Source organism: Peromyscus maniculatus, chromosome 21 (genome assembly GCF_049852395.1).
Source record: "Peromyscus maniculatus bairdii isolate BWxNUB_F1_BW_parent chromosome 21, HU_Pman_BW_mat_3.1, whole genome shotgun sequence".
Classification (NCBI taxonomy): domain Eukaryota; kingdom Metazoa; phylum Chordata; class Mammalia; order Rodentia; family Cricetidae; genus Peromyscus; species Peromyscus maniculatus.
Window position 1 is genome coordinate 24876742 of NC_134872.1, and position 21448 is coordinate 24898189.

Sequence of the window (21448 nt, forward strand, 5' to 3'; positions counted from 1 at the left end):
TGCCTCTTTTCGTATAGTTAACACACTACCGAACGTGTCTTCAGATAGCCCTGTCCTGGTGGTATTCTCAATAGCCACTAACCTTGCCTGGTACAGTCTCGGGGTTGTAAATTGGCGTGGAAATTTAAAGCAGGTTCTTGTTGGTGCACGGCACAAAATAGTTACACATGGGGATGGCAGGTTTTTGTTTTGTTTGTTTGTTTTTTCATCTTCAGTTGTCTCTGATGCAGCTTATACAAAGATAATTGTTCTGTTAACTGATTGCAAAAAAAAAATGCAGCTGTTTTGTTGACATTCTGAATGCTTCTAAGTAAATACACTTTTTTATTAGTTAAAAAAGAGGGGTAAAGAGAGCTCATATAGATAAAAATAACTTCCATTTCTGATCAAACCTAATGTGGAATATGTACAGAAGGGCAATCCATAAATGAATATAAAGGCAGAGGTGGGCCTGAATGTATACTCCCAGTAAATCCTCAGAAATTTTGAGGAAAACATTACCTTTCATAGGATGTGGAATCATGATACAAATCAACTATATCCAAATCTTAAGGGCAATGAGATACCAGCAGGAAAAAAAAAATGGCTTTGACCATAAACAAATTATAATTAAAAATGGTGAGGAAAGAAAGGAGTGAAATCAAGAAAGTAATGGCCACTTGGAGTTCTGATGGGGTGATTAAGACAAAGTCACGCCAAAGTAACTTCATTTCCTTTGTAACTGGGGTTACTAGACTGATCAATCCATAAATAATGTCACCGGCAGTAAGTATATCTTGACTGCAAAGATGTCTTTAAGAAAGTGTCCAAGAGGCCTCTCAGAAAGTGGGTGACCTAGAAGCCGCTTCTGTGTGACCAGGTAAAGGAGAAGAGGCCGAGAAAGTGCACATTATAATCCAAAGGGAAAGGAGGAATCAGTTGTGGAACTTCACGAAGTGGGTAGAAGAGGTGGAAATCCACAGAGATGAGGCAAGCATCGCACAGGAAAGATACAAGGCAGCTCGGTCACAAGGAAGCAAAAGCCTGACCCAAAAGACTATTCAGAATTATTTCCCCACTTTCTATTTCATAACTGTTGGTGACATTTTAGTGGGATTTAATGACTTCAAGTGTGTTCCCACATCCTGGATACCTCGAGGCACTTGTGCCATAACTATCTGTTTTCTCCTGTCTGAGTGGTATGGGGGACTGAGCCCTCAAGAGCAGGTTGCTCAAAAAGATTGCCAGATAAAAGTGGAAGAGATCCCCAAACTTAAAGATGTGTAAACAATAACACAGAAAGGAAGGGACTATGAAAAATCAAGGCAATGTGACTCCTCCAAGAAGTAACTCCTCAACTACTGAGCTCAAAGACACTGAAATGGGAAAACTGCAGGATGAAATTCTCAAACCTTGGGCCAGCAGGATGGCCCAGTGGGCTAAGTATTTGCCACGCAAACTTGATGATTTGAGTTTGATATCCAGGACCCACATAAAGGACAGAACAGACTCCTCAGAACTGTCCTCTAGCCTTCATGCAAGCACCATGCACCTAAATCCACCCACACGCACGCATGTACACACACACACACACACACACACACACACACACACTTGAGAAACAGAAAGACTGTAAGAGCCAGAGAGAGAAAGAGAAAGAAAGAAAGAAAGAAAGAAAGAAAGAGAGAGAGAGAGAGAGGGAGGGAGGGAGGGAGGGAGGGAGGGAGGGAGGGAGGGAGGGAGGGAGGGAGGGAGGGAGGGAGGGAGGGAGGGAGGGAGGGAGGGAGAAAGAAAGAAAGAAAGAAAGAAAGAAAGAAAGAAAGAAAGAAAGAAAGAAAGAAAGAAAGAAAGAAAGAAAAAGAAATGAAGAAGATTCAAACAGAAAAAAGAATTGATCAAAGGATCCAAGCTAGACTCAGTGCCACACACAGGAGGTTGAGTCAGGAACATCAGGAATTCAAGACTTCCCTTGGCCGCATTACCGATGGCTCCATCCTATGTGTTAAAAGCCCTAAACACACTACCACAAAACTCTTAAATATGATATACCTTTTGAGCAAAGTAGAAGGATACAAATCCGACATCTTTTAAAAATCATTACCCTTTCTGTATATCAATAAAAATATTGATATGAAAGAAATCAGAATGCAACACAGTTCAGTAATGATAGCTGTGTGTGTGTGTGTGTGTGTGTGTGTGTGTGTGTGTTAGTGAAAACCTTAAGACACGAAGAAAGAAATTGAAGACACTAAAAGATGAAAAGACATCAAGTCTTACATATTGTTAGTGATTATGTAAATTAGTCCAGCCGCTGTGGATATCAGTACGGAATGTCCTCAAAAAAATAAAAATAGAACTACCATACAATTTAGCTACACCAATCCTGGGTGTATACCCACAGGAATGTAAGTCAGCATGCAACTGGCATCCCAGCGCATCTGTGTTTATAGCATATGACTCACAATAACCAAGTTATGGAATCAGCCTAGAAAAACACCAACAGATGAGTAGATAGAGAAAATGTGCAGGAGTTTGGAGTGTAGTTCAGTGGTCCAGCACTTGCTTATAATGTATACGGCTCTAGATGTGTAATATATATTATTTTATATTTTATTATAAAAAGTTGTGTATATATATATATATATATATATATATATATATATATATATATATATATGCCGAGGACAGTTTTATGAGCCATGCCATATTGCTTGCCTGAGTTAAGTTTCTGTTGTCCAGTATTGAGCCACTAACCAGAAACTTTTGACATGCTTGGACAAGTCCTGAGTTATTAAAAAATAACTTAACATTTCCTTATCTTTCTGCTACAGTGACCATTAGTAACAATGTTTTGTGGTTAGGTTGCTTGGTTGGGTTGCTTGGCAACTCAACAGTCCCCTGATCTTTTCCCAAAGAAAGTTTCCTGGTCTGCCTACTATAAAACCCACCTGAGAAAAATAAAATTTTGCAGCTTGATCAGAATACTGTCTTGCTGTCAATTCTTTGTGTCTCTTGTCCCTTCATTCACCATTCCCCCTTCTAGGGTCTCTGCTGAAGATCTGGCTGGGATATATATATATGTCTTTATGGCTAAAGAAAAATGAAATCATGCTGTTTGCAGGAAAATGATGGGACTCAAGATAACAATGCTGTCTTAGTTTCTTTTTAGGTTGCTGTGACCAAAAAAAAAAAACAACCTTTGATGAAAGTAACTTAAGCAAGAAAGGGGTTATTCTGGCTCACAATTCAGGTTGAGGAAATCAAGGCAGCAAGATCTTGGAGCAGAGATAATCAGGAACAGAAACATGAACACAAGCTGCTGCTCGGTTCCTTTCCTCCACTTACACAGTCTGGGATCCCAGGCAGGGAATGATGTCACAGTGGACAGGTCTTCCTACCTCAAAGCAGTCAAAATAATCCCCCACAGGAGTGCCCAAGAGCCTATCTCCCAAGTGATCCTAGATTCTATGAGGGTAACAGTTAACATTAACCATCACATATGCTAACCTACATACATACATACATACATACATAAGGTAGATAGATAGATAGATAGATAGATAGATAGATAGATAGATAGATAGATAGATAGATAGATGAGTATCAGAATGAAAAACTATTTTGTATCATGAATATATACTAATTTTAAAAATGCAATGTCATACTTAAAAGACATTGTGCTAAACCTAATCTTTATCATCTCAAAAAATATATATGTAAGTGCTACTTGAAACTTGAAAACTGAACTGATAGCAGTTCATATACAAACCCTAAGGATGAAGTCATAGAAAAGGTATCATAGTTAACTCACATAGCCTTCTTTCTCTTTGGGGAAGATGTCACATCCTCCTCCATGACTGAAGTATCATGGTTTGGACTCTAACATGGTGCAAATGAGTCTGAGGGATTATAGTTGGAGTTAAAAATGCTTACCTGCTATCGGCCCATGATGTTGTGTAGACACTTCCAAGAGCTGCCTAGAACTAAAGTTGTTTTACCTCTTGGAGTGCTGAGCTCCTAGGGGTGCTTTTTTCCCTTCCTGTTGCCTGAACAAGACACTTCAGTTCACTGAGTATCATTACTGGGGTCCCATGATGAGCACTAAATTAAGGTAATCCACTGTGGTGTTTAATACACCCCAAAATCTGATAAATTTTAACTGTAATTATTGGTACAAAAGGTGGTGCTTTGCTTCTCTTTGATCTATAATATCCCTGCTTCTCTTGAGTGACAAAATGTGCATGAGTTAACTAGTGCCGTGTATACCACTTAGGGCCACTCAATTAAAATGGTAGAGAAGAGGCCATGTTCTTTATATGCATTTACTTCCCAATTGAGTTAAAGGTAGCAGTTTGTTTGTTGTTTGAAAAACAGTCTAGACTCAAACTTGCTATGTAGCCAGATTAACCTTCAATTCCTGATCCTGCCTCTACAGGCCAAGTTCTGGTTATGTCCCAGCATGTTTAGCTAAACGTGGCCATTTATACCCTTATAAAACCCTTTGATTCTGCCTCAAAAATCTAAATGCTAAAATATGAGACATATTGGGCCATCACAACTATGAATCACCTGATGAGCTTCCAAATTCATTCCTTATTTATGCATGTCTATATTAACATTTGAGAGAACTGGTCTCAGAAATGTTCTGGGATTTGTCTTTTGTTCAACAAATAATCAGTAATAAGAGCAAAATGAGTTGTTTCTTTTTTACTGTTAAGAAAGACAAAATAAAAACCTTCAAGGACTAAGAAGATGGATAAATGAGTAACAGCAGTTGCTACAAAAGCATGAGGAAGCTGGGCGGTGGTGGCACACGCCTTTAATCCCAGCACTCCGGAGGCAGAGCCAGGCGGAACTCTGTGAGTTCAAGGCCAGCCTGGGCTGCCAAGTGAGTTCCAGGAAAGGCGCAAAGCTACACAGAGAAACCCTGTCTCGAAAAAACAAAAAACAAAACAAAAAAAAAAGCATGAGGACTTAAGTTTGAGTCTCTGATACCCATGTAAAAAGCTGAGCATGGCCATGCTTGCCTGTAACCACAGCATCGGAGGACACAGACAGGTGGCATCCCAAGGACTCCAGGACTCCAGGCTAGCCCAAAGAGTGAGCTTCCTGTTCATCTCAAGGGACTATGGCAGGGAGCAAGAGATAAAGACATCTGACATCCTCCTGTGGCCTCCCCATGTGTGTGCACTGCTACACACACCCACACATGCAGGTGCATGCATTACACACACAACACACACACACACAACACACACATACACATGCAGAAAGATGAGTGCAAAAGTAAAAGGGAAGGATCGCTGGGATGATAAAAACAGACAACAGTAAAAAAACAAGATCTAAAGAAAGAGTTAGCTGACCAGTTACCACCGGGAACCTTTATGGAAATAGATGTATCTATAGACAGAAGTGCCAGGTCCTCCGTAAAGTTGGGGAATCAGCAGAGATTCCAAGAAATTCTTTGTAACCTTTGCTTATGGACTATTTGTTGTGATGTCAAATAAAATAATGAAATGAAGAAAGGCTTTCCTTTCTACTGAACTGTGCCAAATTGACTTGCCTAGAAAGTGAAGGAGGCAAGTTCTCTTCTTGGATTTTCTCTTAGATAAACATATACTTTCACTTATATTAAATCCATTTGTACATTTTCATAATAGACAGCTGCAGGCATCACAGACTAACTGTAAATACACACTCTTTGCCCTTGATTAAGTTACCAGATAATAGGGGAGAGAATGCCCCCACTAGACATCTTTCCCCACCAAGTGAAATCTCCAGTGCCAGGAATGGGTTACATATAATTGAGTCATTGGCCAAAAGGGCTCCAGGGAAACCCCCAAACAACTAAGGCTATTTCCAAGGCTATTAGTTGCTTTCCACAACTTAATGGTAGGCCCTATTGCAGAAGGCAACACTTACAGATCTTATGGAAACACAAGCTGAGCTGGTGCCTAACTAGAGCGTTCACCCCTACTGACTAATGCTGATGGTACTGGAAGGTACTATGCTCACTATCAGAGGAGAAAGGCAAACGCCAACCCAGCTCTAAAACCTCCACCCTACAATGGACTTGCCTGCATGACACACTGGTGCAATAATGGTACCACATTGTGGGAGTAACCAACCACTATCTGACTGGATTTAAGGCCCACTCCATGAGATAGAACCCAGGCCTGATACTGCTCATGCAGCCCGGACTAGAGAGGCCATGTGCCTAGGGGAAAACCATGTATTATTGTTCTGATAAAGGAGTGTAACAATAAAATGACTCCTAACAACATTCTGCTATACTCATAGATCACTGTCTTGCTCCACAAAAAGGAAATGGTGGTGCCTACTTACCAATGAGGGTAAATCTCCGAACATCTTAAGCTTCAAGTTAAGGTTTCTCTTCCTTGGACTAGTTACACGTACGCATTTGATGTTATCTACATCACTGTGTGCTGTCACTTGTTTAAATTAATATGGGGACCAGGGAAAAATGGCTTTAGTAGGTAAAGCATTTGTGCAGCAATGGTGAGGACCGGAGTTTACGTCTTCAGCAGCACATAAAAACCCAAGTGGGCATGGGGGCCTTGTGTGTAATCTCAGAGCTCAGGAGTCGGAGACAGGCGATCCCCAGAGAAGCTGGCTAGCCAGCCTAGCCAAATCACCAGCCCTGGGTCCAGGTAGAGACCCTGGTTCAGTAAATAAAGTAGAGAGCAATCAAAGAAGACACGGGATGTCTGTATCAGTCCTCCACACTCACTTACAAAAATAAAACAAATATGTTGGTATAGGGCATACTAATCTCAGCGTTCAAAGGTCTAGAATTTCCTCCTTGCCGTTTCCTCAATAAGCTGCCTGCTGTTCTTGCATTCTCAATGGTTTTAGGACTGTAAGTTCTGGTTTCATTCTTGGAGGTGTACACAAGTTTCCACAACCCTGTTTGGTCAGCTTCTGATCAAGGCAGGAAGCCCCAGGATTGATGCTTGCTTCGGGGTTGGAATTAAAAATGAAAGCGATACCAAAGCAAATGAAGTCATCCTCTACTTACAGAAGACACATGCTGCAAGAGACACATGACATCAATCATGTCGGCAAGGATAAGGAGTCTTGTCACTGCTGCCAACAAGGCGCGGGCGGCTTGAACCACAGCCTCCCTTTTCGGGAGGTAACAGGGGTCATCTGTAAATCTCTCGGCCGATACCTTCAGAGCATTGCCTGAAAAACACAACCCCACACAAGTTATCATTTCAGTTTCAACAACACCTTCTCCAGCATTCATCAGCCAACCTAACTCCAAGAATATTCCACAAATAACCACGAAAATACGAAAATAAACTGTCACGGGATACGGAGAGCAACACATCTTAAAGCGACGACGCAGCTCCGAATCAGCATTTGTTTTTGATGAGTGCTCTGGGGTTCAAAGAAGCGCGATGCCGTCTTCTCCTGGAGACACTTGTTCTCAGCAGCATCAAGTGAAAATGGCCACCTGCTTCTGCGGCTGCTCCGTCTCCACGGCTGTGAAATGGCTCAGGACTAAGATTTCGTTCAGTCACGAAGGTTCAGGTTTGTAAGAGGAAAGGAAGTCTTTGCCGAGATGCTCCCTAACTCCGTGGAGAACAGAGATACCCTTTAAAGCAATGACAGCAGACTGAGGGACTGAGGGTGTAACTCAGTACCAAGGGTGCTTGCCTGGCACGTGTGAATCCCTGAATTCGATCCCCAGTACCCGCAAGCCAGGCATGCCAAGGCGCACTTACAATCACACCGCTTTAGAGGTAGCGATCCGAAGTACGAGGTCATTCTCAGGCTACACCAAATATGATAGCCTGGGATGTGATCGCCTCTCTCTGAAGATAGCTTAACACAGGCAGATTTACGCCATACAATGTATAGAATAAGGTATATTGTAACATTAGTCCCGAAAATAATATCACAAGCGTGTAACTGACAGAGAAACATCATCTCTTCTATCTCAAGGTCTTTTCATTTAAAATATTTGTTTTTAAAGCTACCAATATAGCAGAGTCTAAAATGAAAACGGAAAGATGGTCTTCTCCATCCCCACCCCAGTAACCAAACTCATAGAGAGAATGACCACATCTGCTGTTCAAGTTTCATAATATAAACTTATTTCATCACAAAAATTATCCGTGTCTGTTTCTTTTCTATAACCCTGTAGAGGTGGTGAGAAGTCTCAGTGAGTAAAGGTTTTTGCCGCCAAAGCTGTTGACCTAAGTTCAAACCCCAGGATCCGCATAGTGGAAGGAGAGAACTCACCCCACCCCACCCCCGAGTTATCATCTGACCTCCACACACATGGCCTGGCATGCACACACACTAAAGAAGTTAATTAATTAACACAATAAATATCCTTAAATAATAACAATTCAGAACACCAAAGAATGTAAAATAAAACCATTTAATTCTCCATACTAATCCCTAAAATCACCAACCATTCTGTTTTTATATGCATATATAGAAATGACTCCCTGAATTTGTTTCATGTGTGATGTATGCACACATTTACTTATAAATGTAATCTTCATGCTTTATATATGTACACTTTGCAAATATATCCATATACACCCACATCATATATATATATATATATATATATATATATATATATATCAGAGATTTCATGTCATATGAAAACATAATCACTATACATATTATAAATGGGAAATAGGATGGCTCTTGAGCTGCTTCTCAAGGAGCATCATCTCATAGAAAGTCTCTACAGTTTGTTACTTGTGCTTACCAGTTACTCTCTGCACACAGTGGGACCGACGGTCAAGCGTCGTAGCAATAAACAGAGCAGGTGCTGGAGCCAGGCTGGCTCCATGTGTCTATTCTCATGCCTTCTCTATGTTCCACTTTCCTTGGTTGTAAATGGAGTAATAAAAATAGCAGCAATTTATCCCTAACAAAATACTTGGTTGTGGGTTTTTTTCAGAGATTAATAAGCTAGTCTTAAAATTCATATAGAAATTTCAGAAGACTAATCATAACCAAAACCATCTTAGAAAAAAAAGACTGTTGTTCTTATTTCAAAACTTATTAGAAAACTATTTTTTAAAAAATGGAATTGACATTCCCAAAAGCAATCCTTACCTGGGCAGTGGTGGCACACACCTTTAATCCTAGCATTTAAGAGGCAGAGAGGCAGGTGGATCCCTGTGAGTTCAAGGCCAGTCTGGTCTATATAGCTAGTTCTAAGACAGCAAGGGCTACACAGTGAAACCCTGTCTTGAAAAACAACAACAACCCAAAAAAAGCAAGCCTTAACGTTTATGGTCAACTGGTTTTCAACAAAGGTTCCAAGAAAAGTCATTAAGAAAGTGGTCATAATGTGTGTGTGTGTGTGTGTGTGTGTGTGTGTGTGTGTGTGTGTGTGTGTGTGTGTGTGTGTTTTATTTTGTAGCAATTTTTCAATAAATGTCTCCGGGATAATTAGATAGTCATATGACAGAAAAGAACATGGCTCTCTGTCTCACATTACATACAAAAGTCAACTCAGAGTGGATCACAGAATCACATGCAAGAGCTTAAACTATAAAACTTGATAGTAAAACCTCATGATCTCAGGTTCTGTGATAATGTCATAAATTTGGCACCAAAAGCACATGCAATTAAATAACAACCTAGACTATCAAAACCAAACATTTATGAACTGTATTTTTAAGATATATTATTATTATTATTAGTCATGTGTTTGTGTGTGTGTATATATATATATATATATGTATATGCATGTATGTATGAATATATTTGTGAGTGCAGCTGCCTGAAGAGGCCAGAGATGTTAGGTTCCCTGGAGCTGGAGTTACAGGCGGTTGTGAGCTGCCCCAAGAGGATGCTGAGAAAAAAGCTTGGGTCCTCTGCAAGCACAGTGAATGCTCTTAACCACGGAGCCATCTCTTCAGTCATAAATTTCTGGACTTTAAATGAGAGCGTCGAGAAAGTATAGGGGGGACTGGGGAGATGGCTCAGCAGCTAAGAGTATGCGCTGTGCTTAGAGAGGACCCAAGTCTGGACTGTCCCAGAATCTACATGGTGGCTCGCTACTGTCTCTAATTCTGTTTTCAGGAGATCTGACACCCTCTTCCACCTCGCTTTTCTGACCTCCAAGGGAACCAGGCACACAGGTGGTGCGCACACACAAATCAGGTAAAACACTCATAGGTATAAAAAGAAATTAAATCTTTAATTTAAAAAAGAAAATGAAAAGACAGCCTATGAAATGAGAGAAGATACTTTGAAATCATGTATCTAAGAAGGGGCTTATATTCCCTCCATCAGAGGACAGAAGTAGTGTCAATGCATTGTTATTTGCTAAGAGATCGAGGAGATAAGAAAAGAATCCCAAGTAGAAACGGCGACAATTATGGCATCTGTAGAACCTCTGACCCCCAGACGTCTGCACTGGCTTGTGCTGCCGAGGAATCACCGGCTCACTAAGGGTAAGCAGCTTTGCCTGCGGCCAAACAAGCATGACAGACTATGACTGCAGCTCAACTCTGCTGAACTCCGAGCACTGTGCTCTCATCACCACAATGTGTCCTTTCTAGATACGGTATCCCACTGATGGACCCAATAATCAAATATGTCAACATTTCACTTTCCATCCTGCAGTTCTGACAGTGTATGGTTGTAAGCAAAGGTAAGTTTGCCAAGAATCTGACACACATATCGAGACTGCTCACAAAGCTCCCAAGTCCATCCTCTCAGGTGAAACTATGGTAGGAAAATAAATTCAATGACCCTGACTTTTCAGACAGTCTGTAGAAAACTCCTGGTCATTTTGCAAGTCTCCATTAACTGGCTCCCAGGTATGGATGTAAGGCCAGAAATCAATGTCTACCATGTAAGTGTTATTCAGTAACTATTACAATTGAATTAAATGAAAAAAAAATCTAGTTTAAAGCTTATAACTTAATAATTAAAAGATAAACCAACTTTTAAATTTATTTATTTTACTATTTTTATCTGTATAAGTATTTTACTTGCATGTATGTATGTGCATCATGTACATGCCTGCTGCCCATGAAGACTGAGAGGGAATCATATTCCCTGGCACTAGAGTTACAGACAATTGTGAGTCACTATGTGGTTGCTGGGACTTGAACCCCGGTCCTCTGCAAGAACAACAAATGCTCTTAACTGCTGAGCTAACTCTTCAGCTCTAATCCAACTTTTAAATAGGCCAAGGCCCTAAATAGGCAATTTAAAGAAGAAGAAATACACATGGCCAATAAGCACATACAAAGATTTTCTAGCGTTAATATAATCTAAATTATTAAAGCATCATTACATCTATATTAAGGTTTTAGCAGGCCTTTTGTCAAGATTATGGTTGATTGGTTAAAAATAGGCACATATGTGCAGTAGTTAGAAGCAAGACGTTAAGGACTGAACAGCACAGAAAGACAAACAAGAATGACTGTGTCTGCGTATGTACCAGAAATGGTCACTGTGCCAACTGTTATGCACAGGAAACAACTCCTAGAAGGAAGCAGTAGAAAGGCAGCATTTACATTGGTGCTGGCTTCTTCCCGTGGTTGGGGATTGGGGAAACTCGAGATTACTAAAAGGTTTATTAGAGGGTGCTGGAGGAGGTCTCTGGTGTACAGTACTGCAACAAACCCCACGAAGAGGCGCTGGAGAGATGACTCAATGTTTGAGTGTGCACTGCTCCTGCAGAGGACTCGATAGCTTCCCAGCACCCACATTAGGTGACTCACAACACTAACTCCAGCTCCAGGGAATCCTCTTCTGGCCTCCACGGGCAATTTCAGTCACGTAAACATATCCTCACAAATGCATAGAAATAAATTTTTAAACGTCAACAAATCTTTCTTTAAAAAAAAAAGTCGTGTTGGGCTGGAGAGATGGCTCAGCGATTAAGAACACCGGTTGTTCTTCCAGAGGTCCTGAGTTCAATTCCCAGCAACCACAAGGTGGTTCACAACCATCTGTAATGAGATCTGGCGCCCTCTTCTGGCCTGCAGGCATACAAGCAGATATAGCCCTCATGTATAGAAAATACATAAATAACTAAATCTTTAAGTTAAACAAAATAGTAATGAATGAGCATACACACACAGAGTGGGCAAGCAGGGAGATTCCTGGGTAGCCTGCAAAGAACAATTGAAATTAACTAAACCATCTCCAAGTAATTCTTCCATTATAATCTCAAAATGGATTATTATTTTGTTCTCCCCTCAAGGCATAATAGTGGGAAAAATATTGTAAAATTCAACCTCCAGCTCACCTGGCCAGTTCGCCTATTTTCTATGAAGTCCTTAAAAACTCACATAATTTTTTTTTCTGTATCAAATTCATCATGTAAACACAAAGATTATAGAAACATAACAAGGAAAACAAATGAAACGTTTTGCTCCCCCAAGAGAAAAGTATTAGATACGCACAGAGTTCTTAGGTAGTCTCCATATGTTAACAGTACATCCCTTTTTATATGAAGATTTATTATGTCAAAAATCAAAGCCGTTCCTGTGAGTCTTCTAGAACAAGTTCTTTACTGTGGGACTGCAATAGGATCTCCTTTCTCAATCCTTCATCAAACTCTCGTTATCAGCCACACCATGTCAGAGGGTCAACTGTTTCTAGCCAGTGGACTATCAATAGTGACCTTCACTCTCAAATGCCTCTCTCCCAAGATGGCTGAAACTGGTATTTACTGAACTGGGTAAATGCTAAGCCTAGGAAAAAAGGGCAGGTCAAAATTATTGGTCAAAAAAAAAAGCAAGCAATGAAATTTTTCATTGGGAGTAAAGGGAATCAGAGCCCCTAGTTCCTTCTTTGGGGATGATACCACTACAGACTGTGAACATTAGATAAGTAGAATGGGTGCGTAAATATGTTTACATCTCCTCGGAAGTCTCTAGTGTGACAAAGAAAAGCACAATAGAAATACAATATTAAAATACAATAATGTGCGAGCATAGAGACAGGCTAAGAACATATAAGACTCCATTCTAGCAACCCAAAGGCTCACATTATTACAGACCCTGGAAGATTTTAGTATAATAATGGCTGGCTGGAGAGTCTCTTATGGGCTTTTTCCCATTGATTTTGGTATGACACTTACAACCTTCCAGATTTAGAGTAATGTTTAGAAATTTTCATGTAAAACTCTGTCTGGGCCAGACACAGTGGCTCACACAGAATCCCAGCATTTGGAAGGTAGAAATAGGAGCCTCAGGAAGGAAAGGCCAGCCTCAGCTACATAGTGAGTTTGAGACTAGTCTGAGCTTCCTGAGAACTATTTTTTAATAGTTTATAACAAAATTTCCTTTCTTTCTTGTTTCCTTAGTAATCATCCCTTTTCACTTCCAGGAGCTTTACATGTTCTGTGAACCTAAAACTCACTGGCGCAGAATACTGGTGCAACTTCTGATCCTGTCATTCAGTCATAATTTCAAATTTGGAACTGATCTTAATGCAGAGTGTATGTGTGTGAAATAAAAAGGTACAAAAGCCAATCAGCTGTCAAGAGCATGCCCTGGGCTCACCAACTCCTTTCTCTCCACAATGACCCTGCAAGCCCACAGATACACTGGCTCCCAATAATCCTTTATAACCAATCTTGAAGGGTATTCCTCAGATTCGTATTTTCTCATGTCTTATGTGATAAATTTTAATCTTACTAGTTATACTAATAATTGGCCTAACTAGTATTTTGAAGTTGAATCAGCCTTTCTTAATGGTTCTGTTGGAATGGGTTAATAAGCTCTGAATCTGTAGGAACACGATGGGCAAAGAGCTAAATCTAGACATTTTTCCAACCTTTTGAAACTATAGCACCTATTTAGGGAGTCTCTAGTCCAAATGCCTCATGTTAGTGTGAGAGAAGTAACAGGGGTTGAATACTAAGAGCCCCACTCTCTACTACTAGAGTATCTTGGGAAAGGTATTGAAACTTTGAGAAGGAAGGATGTCTTCTAGAAATTAAACTCTGCAGTCAGAGCATACACAACACAGGTGCACACACAAAGGAGAAAAGAATTTCCTTTCACCTCCTACAACATGATGGCCATCAACAATATCAAAGGTCAAATGCATGTCCTCTTAAAGAAGCAGATTGGATCCCAGGTTCTAATCTTAACCTTAACTGTCCAGTAACTAAAATAATTGACATATCCAAAGAAAGGCATTGCCAATCATAAACACTGTGAAAACATAAAATCGAACAAGTTGATGGCATCCATTCAAATAGTTCCAATAGAGTTTGAGCCTTATCCAATAGAGTGTACTACTATAACTCTGTTAATAAGATTATCTCGCCGTGCTGTAGTGGCGCATGCCTTTAATCCCACCACTTGGGAGGCAGAGCCAGGTGGATCTCTGTGAGTTTGAGGCCAGCCTGGACTACCAAGTGAGTTTCAGGAAAGGCGCAAAGCTACACAGAGAAACCCTGTCTTGAAAAACCAAATATATATATATATATATATATATATATATATATATATATATATATATATCATCTCTATGGAGATAATGGGTTGTTGTCATGATTTTTAACTTTATATTATTAAACATTTTATTTGTCCATTTTTCTTCATTCTATTTCCATTATCACTAGTAATATGCTGGTCTTTGTTTATGTTATCTTTATTGTTCTGCCTACTATGGGAGAATTTTCTGGATGGATCAGTCTTTTGCTATATATAATAATGTTTCATTATAAATTAAAATAGATTCTGTACATTTAATAAAACTTACAATTTTAAAAATTTGATTCTGAGTGAGAGAGATGATTGATTATAATTGCTTGAATCCAAGCTTGATGATCTGAGTTCAATTCTTGGGACCCTCATGATGGAAGAAGATGACTCCCACAGATTATCCTCTGACCAATAATAAATGTAACAAAGTGTAGTAAAATTTTTAAATAGATTCTGGCTTTACATCTCAGCTTCATTACTAATTAATGTAGTTTTGTCCAAGACACAAACTGGATGCTGGCCTATGAGTTCAAAAAGAATCTTAATCACAAATAGTGGAATACACCCTAGCTAAATGTAAAAGTAAAGGAGCAGAAACTCAAATTTTACTGCTCTTGGGACGGAATATCAACCAAGATAAACTTCTAACACCACCATGGTTCTGTTTCACTGGAAACTCCACTTCTGCCCTCACCTGCACTCAGTACCTGTGATGCAAGGAATCATCACGCCGAAGACCCTCCATCAGGGTTATCCTAAGAAATTGCATCTGCCACTGGATGGCAAGAAGAGCCTCTCTGTCTATCACTGTCACTCAGTGCAGCCTTCTCAGTCTCATGGGGCCACATTCTCGGCCACCAGTGAGTCTAGCAAATGTTTGGCGGGGGGAGGGTTGTTTAAATTTACAGCCTCTGCAGCATGGTATCTTCCAAATATTCACACTAGAAAAGGGTGGAAATTGGTCAGATGATCCAACCCACACCAGCTTGTCAGACCTGTACTGCTTCAAACACTTAAACTGTGTGATATTTGACACCCCTCTCTGTCTCTCTCCCTTTTTCCTCTGCCACTCTTAAAATTAGGATGTCAAGATCTATTCTGTTTCCTCATGTAGACTGTTAGGGAGACGGTGTCCACTGGTAAATGTCAAAGTGCTTTTGAAAAGGTGTGGAGATGTACGCATGCAAGGCAGTTCTCTGTACTCACTAATTATTCACGGCTTGTCATTCATTGAAGAGCTTTTGATGTAACAATCATGGAAGGGAAGAGCAGAGAAGTGCTTAACCACTAGAAGGTGCCTCTTCTCATTATGTTTGACATGGCCATTTGGAACAGGGAAGTAACTTCCCAGATACTTGAGGTAATTCGTCTATTCACCTCGATCAAATGATTCTCAAGCTTAAGAGTAAGCCTTAGGACTAGCAAGATGCCTCGGTGGGTAAAGACACTTGCTTCCAGCCTGGCAGGCAATCCAAGTTCAATTCCCAAGACCCACACAGTGGAAGGAGAGAATCAACTTTCATAAATTGTTCTCTGGCTCCCACATGTGGACACACACACCAAAAAAAGGTAATTTTTACTTTTTAGGGTATTGTATTTTTATTTATGTGTATGTGCCTACTTGTCTATGTGTGCACCATGTGAGTTCAGGTGTCCATGGAACCAGAAGAGGGTATCCGATTCCCTGGAACTGGAGTCACAAGTAGTTGTGAGTCATCCAAATGTGGGTGCTGGGAACCAAACCTGGGTCCTCTTCAAAAACAACAAGTTCTCCTAACCATTGAGCCATCTCTCCAGGTCCATGTAATTATTAAGCAAAAGAATTAATATTAATCTAGAAATACAAAAGAGAAAACTTTTTACTTTGTATAGGCACCTACCCAGAAGTTCTATGCCTTTCAACATTAAGTATACCTTGCTAACTTATATTTATAGTAATTATCAAAATCTTAGCAGTTGTCCCAATTCCTAGCTTATATAATGCAATCTTTTAAAGGGTAGTTCCTACTTTGAATAAGTGAGTATTAAGTGACTTAATTTCATCTAACTCATCCTCTGGCCTAGGCGAACTATTTGCAACTATTTGAACTGCTGACTTCATCATTGCCATGACCATTCCACCCAGTGGAGGGTCTTTCAAGGAAAGACCCTGAGCACTCTTGCTCAACTACATATTTCCATAGACCTCACTCAAATGAAAACATAAAACTACAAAACTTAAGTAAGCATTACAAGATTCAATATGGAGCCAAGATATGGAACTCTGACAGAATGGTGTAGAGATAAAAGCAAGAAGGGAAAACTACAGCCTGGAGTATGGCATGAGGAGTCAGTCTTCAGGAATGTAAAGAGGCTTTGTCCACGAACTGCCAGGAGGATGTAAGACAGAACTGAGAATCAGATCTGAAAGCCAAGGTGACTGACTAAACTCTGTATGTGAAACAGGTGCTCCCTGCCCCTGGGAAGGCTCATTACTTATTTCAAGTCATTTAGGGACTCTTCTCCCAACATCTGAGGAGAAATTAAGGTGCTACTGAATGCCGAAGTAAAGTTCTTTGTATCCTGAAAGAGAACATCAGTGCTGTCTTATGGTAAGAGGGAGAATGCCGAGAAGAGACCGATGTTAAATAAGGGACGTGGTGTGCCTTTAAAGGATGGTACACATCAATACCTATGTATCATGTGTTTGTGTCCACAGAGACCAGAAGAGGGCACCAGATCCCCAGGAACTGGAGTTAAAGATGATTAAGAGCTGCCATGAGGGTACTGGGAATTGAACCTGGGTCCTCTGGAAGAGCAGACAGTGCCTTTAACTACTGAGCTATCTCTCCAGCCCTGAAAGTAATGTAATTTTAATAATTAGAAGAGAAAATGTATTTGACCTTAACCATGGAATCTTTTTCTCTTGATTAGTCCAAGATTATAACATTGAACCCTTGGAGTTGAAGACAGTTTTAATATTATGTTATCATGTAGCAAATAAAACATTAGAGTCATAACATTCATGCCATGTGCTACTTTTCAACTTTTAGCATCAACTAATGAGCAGAAGCAGATGACTTCATTGTTACTGTATAGCATCAGTAAAATGACAATTGTCTTGTCAAGCTAAGAATAAAATTAGAAGAAAATGGTGGAAAACGAGAGAAGAAGGTAGGCACAGAGTGGGTTCTACTGTTCTTGCTGTACACAAATCAGAGCCAGGACACTGCCTGGAAATGACAGCCTATGCAACAAGGATAACTGTGAATCTAAAAGTACCACATCATCAAAAACTAAAATCAAGATTGGGGAGGATACGAAAGTATACATAAGAGAAAGGTCCTATGTCGTTAGACTAAATTTAAAGTGGTCTCTTTGGTTGACCAGTCAGGGGGAAATGTTATTAGCACAAAATAAAGTTATGGAGTGGCCATAAGAAGATAAAAGGTGGCAAGGGCTTCCTCTGAGAGGAGGCTGGGGGCAATGAGGGTTCCCCTCATGATGCTGGAGTGAAAGCCGCAGGAAGTGCAGGAGATGTTGCCTTCCATCGTAGGTTACTCTACAATACTGATGTGCATGTTAGCTCTAAAATATTCATGGATCAGAATTCAGTTTAACATCTCCAGAAACAATTTTCAGATTTTTTTCATTCTGGTCATTCACTATTGTGTGCTTTCTTATACTTACGTATTTAAAGATTCTATGATGTCTTCAACTCATTCATCCTTATAATTACTCTCATTGAATACCCTAAAAGTAATTTATATTACTTTAATCTCCAAAGGGAAGAGATCAGAACTTTTGCTTTTTTATGAAATTGGAGTACAATAAACATTTAGTTAGGCTAGTATATTTTAAATGTCCAGGAAACAGAAAGTTGAAGAAGAGAGGGAGAGAGGAAAGGAACGATGGAGGCCAGGAGGAAGAAACCTGACATTAGAATTTCTTGTCTAACACATAACCTTCTTTGGTCCATAATTTAATGTTCCCTCTTGGTCCTTTTTGCTCTTAAATGTTTTTGCCTGGCTTTTAGGAGTTCTGAATATTTATTCTAGGGAATCTCCATCCGCTCTACAAGATAGGGAGGGTGAACCCATTCTGTCTCATAGACTGATCTCGGGAGGGTAAGAGGACAGAAGCCCTGGAATGTTGTCTCTTCCATTTACCTGCAGCCTTATCAGCTCCCCTTCCCAGGAAGACTTACACTGTTTTTTGTCTGTCCAAATTGCACATATACAAAGTGGGGAAAAAGAAAAGATCTTTATCTCTGGCTCTGGGTACTATATTTTATTGGGTCTTTTCCCTTTCCTTGACTCCCAGTAAACTGACTATATCTCAATTTATCACTGCCTGTACATCACCAGCGCCCAAGTTTGAAAGCACCATAGTTCTGAACAATAAAATTCTCCTTTGGATACATAATACATAAAGCTCTCCCAGAAGAAATCAAAACTATTGATAGTTGTCCACCATGTAGTTAATTCAGAAGCAAGCATTAAAATGGATAAACAAAATGATGTTGCTTCTGTTAATGCCCCATGAAGGCAGACCCCTAAGTAATAATGGAACATAGGAAATCAATAGAGCTTGGTAACTCCTATCCATTGAGACCTTATTAACTGTATTGTAGTCCTCAGCCAAATTCAATATAGCACCATGGTCAAATTTATGAAAGAATCCAAAGGATTCAAAACTACATTTGACCTAGAAATTATGCTTCCAGGTGAAGTATAGAGGACCATTGTTAGTAGCCAATGACTATGAACTCTAGGACATCAAAGTCTACCTTCCTGTCTCTAAAGGAGACAGAGCTCTGCTTCCATACATATGCCTCCTCTCCTCTGGGGACAGGCACAGCTGGTAATTAGCACAGCACTATCCAATAAGAAAACTAATGCAAACTATATATGTAGAATTAAATATTATTGATCAGCACATTTGCAAGTGTTAGTGCTTACCAAAAAAAAAAATTAAGGAGCCATGGTTGTGGTGTATGCCTATAATCCCAGCACTCAGAGACTGAGGTAAAAGGATTATCAGTGTAAGCTCATGGACTATCTGCACTATATAGCAAGATTCTGCCTCAAAATAAAAATAATAGTCAAAAATGAATCATTCATGTAGCGAGCAGCAGTTAATGCAGAGACTTATAATTGGCCAAAGCATGGAGAATAAGTACTTATGGGATGCTCGGCCCTAAATAAGATATCTAAATCACCCTATCTAAGGCTCAAAGAATGTTCCAGAAGAAGAGGTAGGAAAAAAATGTAAGAGCCAGCAGTTAGGGGAAAGTGTTAAGATACAGTGTCTCTTAACCTGGCATAACCATTGCACGCACGGATTCACTGAGGCTGCACTGGCTAGTTTTAACTGTCAACTTGACACAACCCAGAATTTCCTGGGAGGAGAGTTTCTGTTGAGGAAGTGTCTAGATCCAGTTGCCCTATGTGTATGTCTGTGGGTTGCTGTCAAGACTCTTAGTTGCTATAGGAAAACTCACCCTGAATGTGGACAGCACCATTTCACGGGGTAAGAGTGAAGAAAGCCTGCTGAGCATAAGAAGCAACCAAGGATCCCTTTGTTCCTCTCTGCTCTTGACTGAGGATGTGATGATGTAACCAGCTGCTTGAGTTCCTGCAACTTAGCAGCTAAGTCTTCTAAACTATTGGGCAGAGTTGACAATGACGAAAGTGACTTCCCAGGAGAGTGAGGGTTAGCATCTGTGCCCACCACAAGGCCTCACACCATTAAGACACATAAATGCTAGCATGGTATTGCAATACATCATCATCAACATCAGAGGGGTACTGTGGAGATTCTTCCACACATTAATACACAATGAATTTTCCTACAGCATCAACCTAGTCTTGCTACTTACTGTCTCACTTAAAATTTTCCTAATATCTGTTATCATTTAAGTCTGATTTTTCAGTCTTTTTCACATCCATCCCATGAATGGCAACACTTCTCCTCAACCCTGAATGACAAGTCAGTAAAGGATGAACAACAAAACAAAAAGATGAGAAGATGCCAAAGACATAAAGGGGGGATCTGGACCGCATGGTGGTCTCTTACCCAAGGAAACAGAATGTTTTAGAAAAGAGAAATGAACCAACTGTTGAATGTGAAAACAGTTCAAATCAGTTGATGCTGAAAATATAAAAGTTTTCAAAAGACATGAGAGAGAGTAAGGAGTTCAGTTTCTCAATAATGTGTGGTTCAAGTAACACCCAAAGAGAAGTTACACCATCTAGTAAACTGTTAGAGCTGTGATGTTGACCACAGTGTATGTCCCCACTCATTGGGGAAGAAGGTTACAGGGTTTTAACTCTTGTGGTGCGCCTCAAACATTCCCAAGAAGGATGCACTATGGAACTGAATTGCAAAATTACCAAAGTACTGACAAAGAGAACTTGGCAGAATTTGGGAACAGGGCTCTCTATAAGAGCTGAAAGTTGTCAACATTGTTATAATTAAATCCGTGGGAATTAAAAGGCTACTTGAGGAAATAAGGAGACAGAGCATCCCTAAAACTAATGGGTAAGAAAAAAAAAGAAAAAGGAAATGATAGGGAGAAGTCAACAAGGAAAGTGAGGGAGGAGGTGGAGAACATAATGCAGCATTGTCCTCGAGAGAAGGTAGGGAAAGTTCCAATATGGTAAACAAATACAGCAGAAGTCGAAGAGAATTTAAAGTCTGCCTGAGTAATTACGTTAAACAATAAATCACCCATGCACCAGAAGAGACGAGGCAAGAATGGGAATATGAATTTAAGAGGAGAACAGAAAAATAGGAGGTGAAATTTTTTAGTGAGGACTTGCCAATCGTTAGGCAAGCTAACACACGTGAAGAAAAAAACCAGCAAAAGAGAAGAGGAATGAACATATGGCAGAATGTCACCGTAAAATGAGTCTTTTCAGGGAGGGGAAAGGCCAGGATCCAGATGAATGTCAAAGAATTTTTTTTAAAAAAAAAACTATTTTCTTTGAAACCGAAGAATGGGAAGAGTCAATAGATATTCTTGA

General features: G+C 40.0%; 1 protein-coding gene across 7 annotated transcripts in view; it reads right to left on the bottom strand.

Moving 5' to 3' along the window:
- The window catches only part of Ctnna3 (catenin alpha 3), a 1515753-nt gene that overhangs the window by 1392726 nt on the left and 101579 nt on the right, over window positions 1-21448 (bottom strand). For all 7 annotated transcript variants that reach the window (XM_042266693.2, XM_042266694.2, XM_076557108.1 and 4 more), the window contains one exon: window positions 7019-7185. In XM_042266693.2, the coding sequence (XP_042122627.1) occupies window positions 7019-7185 (167 nt within the window). The remainder of the gene's footprint in view (window positions 1-7018; window positions 7186-21448) is intronic.